The sequence below is a fragment of the Camelina sativa genome, chromosome 5, assembly GCF_000633955.1.
Source record: "Camelina sativa cultivar DH55 chromosome 5, Cs, whole genome shotgun sequence".
Classification (NCBI taxonomy): Eukaryota; Viridiplantae; Streptophyta; class Magnoliopsida; order Brassicales; family Brassicaceae; genus Camelina; species Camelina sativa.
The window spans coordinates 22,490,421-22,493,161 of NC_025689.1; the positions used below are offsets into that span (position 1 = coordinate 22,490,421).

At 48.7% G+C, this 2,741-nt stretch overlaps 1 protein-coding gene across 1 annotated transcript; it reads right to left on the bottom strand.

Moving 5' to 3' along the window:
• On the bottom strand, nt 1,809-2,141 carry LOC104789479 (putative protein TPRXL). The gene has a single exon (XM_010515172.1). It carries the CDS (start codon nt 2,139-2,141, stop codon nt 1,809-1,811), a length of 333 nt encoding a protein of 110 aa, XP_010513474.1.

Below are 2,741 nucleotides of genomic sequence, written 5' to 3' on the forward strand. Positions count from 1 at the left end.
TAAAAATTTCATCCATAAGAATATTGGCATAAACCTTTATAAATATAAGGAATAGAGAATGTTATGTATTATTAAGATTGATAGAGTACAACATATATACAGAGATGAGACTTGGAGACTACGTCTATGACATAAATACAATATATACACTTGACATATATATGGATATTCTCGATTCCTCTACATCCCCTCTCAAGATGGCGGGGCTTTGGACAAGCCAATCTTGGAGGAGAAGTTTGAGAATGGTGCACGAGCTAGAGGTTTGGTTAAGGCGTCAGCGAGCTGATCCTTTGTAGAGACATGAGCCACGCGTAGTTCACCGGCAGTGATTTGATTGCGAATGAAGTGATAATCGAGAGCAAGATGCTTCATGCGAGAGTGAAATACCGGATTTGCACAGAGATAGGTGGCTACCACATTGTCGCAGTAGATAACGGGTGGTGACGTGAGCCGGAACCCGAGTTCCCGAAGTAAAGAACAAATCCAACGTACCTCGGCTGATGTATTTGCAACAGAACGGTACTCAGCCTCGGTGGAAGACTTGGTGACACCTTTTTGCTTCTTGGAGGACCACGAAACAGGATTGTGTCCAATATAGATGATGTGAGCATGCGTGGAGATGTAGTCGTCGCGATCACCAGCCCAATCAGAATCGGAGAAGGCACGAACGGTGGGAATGTTACGACGGTGGAAGAAGAGACCGTGATCCATAGTGCCCGCGAGATACCGGAGTAAGCGCTTGACAGCCTGCCAGTGGTCCGAGGTAGGTTGATGCATGAAGTGGGACAGGCGGTTAACGGTATAAGATATATCCGGCCTAGTGAAGGCTAAGTATTGTAAGCTGCCTACAACGGACCGATACTCTGACGGGTCCGAGAGAGTGGTTCCATTGTGTAAAGTGAGGCGGGGAGAAGTGGCCATCGGATCTTCACCGGTTTAGCATGAATCATGTTCGTGCGTGTGAGGAGATCAAGGATGTAACGCCGTTGGGTTAGATGAAGACCATGCGGTGTACGGCGAGCTTCAAGACCAAGAAAATAGTGAAGGTCTTCCGGGTCTTTAATACTGAAGCAAGTGGCTAACGAATGAAGTGTCTGCTGCAGAAGATCATTGTTGTTGCTGGTGACAAGAATGTCATCAACGTAAACTAGGAGATAGACAAAGCTATTTCCACGATGAAGGATGAACAGCGACGCATCAGCAAGGGAGTTAACGAAACCTGCTGCGGTGAGAAAGTTTTTCAGTTCCTCATACCAGGCCCGAGGGGCCTGTTTGAGTCCGTATAATGCCTTGTGTAAGCGACAAACGTGATGCGGTCGGGTTGCATCAACAAAACCTTCCGGCTGAGAAACGTAGACTTCTTCGTTTAGAGTACCTTGAAGGAACGCATTGTTGACGTCGAGCTGTTTGATCGGCCAATCATAGTTGATCGCGGTTTGGAGGACGACACGAATCGTAGTTGCTTTGATTACAGGACTAAAGGTTTCGGAGTAGTCAAGACCCTTTTTCTGATTGTAACCCTTAGCGACAAGCCTTGCCTTGTGTCGATGTATCGAACCATCCAGTAAGTACTTCAGTTTGAAAATCCATTTGGTGTCGACAACGTTTTGGTGAGGAGCTGGAGGCTCAAGGGACCATGTGAAGTAACGAATCTGAGAATTAAACTCATCGGACATTGCGGCTCTCCATTTGTCATCAGCGAGAGTCTGTTTGACAGTGCGAGGTTCGACTTCGCAAGCAAAAATAGCTAAGGCATACTTTGAATTAGGTTTCACAATACCTCGTTTCGCTCGAGTGGTCATGGAGTGCTAGATTTCTGGCGGAGGCGGAAGCATCTGTGCATCGGAGGTTGATGAAGACGAGGAAGTCGATTGTGGGCTTTGGGATGATGTTTCAGATGTAGACGGGCCGACAGAATTGGAGTCTTCCGGTAATGGGCCTGGGCCGGATGAATTGGACCGAACTGGAGACATGGACTTGCTCGAGCTGTTGCGGGCTTCGTCGTTGTTTGACGAAGAAGCATTTGATGGAGCAGGTGAATCGGAGTCCGCGGTTGAGTGGGAAGGTATCGATGCTGGTGACGGAGGCGGTGGTGGCGCAGGAGACGACGGTAACGTAGCGGAGTGATCAGCGGAATCCATCGGTGAAGGAGCTAAGACCGGGGGCTAGGAGGCTACGAGTGGTGGAGGCGATACCGGAACGACAGAAACAGGCGGAACCCAGTGCTCGAGTGGCTCAGAAACGGCAGGGATGGAAGAGTTGGAGGCGAAGGGAAAGCTAGTTTCGACGAATTGCACATGACGAGAGACGTACAGACGATTGGTGGATTTTTCGAGACAAAGGAAGGCACTTTGGGTGAGTGAGTAACCGAGGAAGATACAAGGGGTGGAACGTGTTTCGAGTTTGTGGGAGCGGTATGGTCGAAGCCATGGAAAGCACAGACAGCCAAAGATTTTGAGCTTGGAGTAATTGGGATCAACACCAAAGAGGAGACGATAAGGAGAGGAGAGTTTAAGAACAGGGGTGGGTAGGCGATTTATGAGATACACGGCTGTTGCGAATGCATAGGACCAGTAGGAATTGGGAATTTGAGCTTTGTGTAGAAGAGAGAGACCGGTTTCAACAATATGCCGATACGGCGTTCCGCAAGACCATTATGTTCAGGCGTGTGCGGAGGAGTTGTGAGATGTGAGATGCCGGCGTGGGAGAGAAAATCACGAAGCGCAATGAACTCCCCACCA

Excerpts from the sequence above, each read along its gene's own strand:
- LOC104789479 (XM_010515172.1), bottom strand. The coding sequence starts at position 2,141 with ATGGATTCCGCTGATCACTCCGCTACGTTACCGTCGTCTCCTGCGCCA.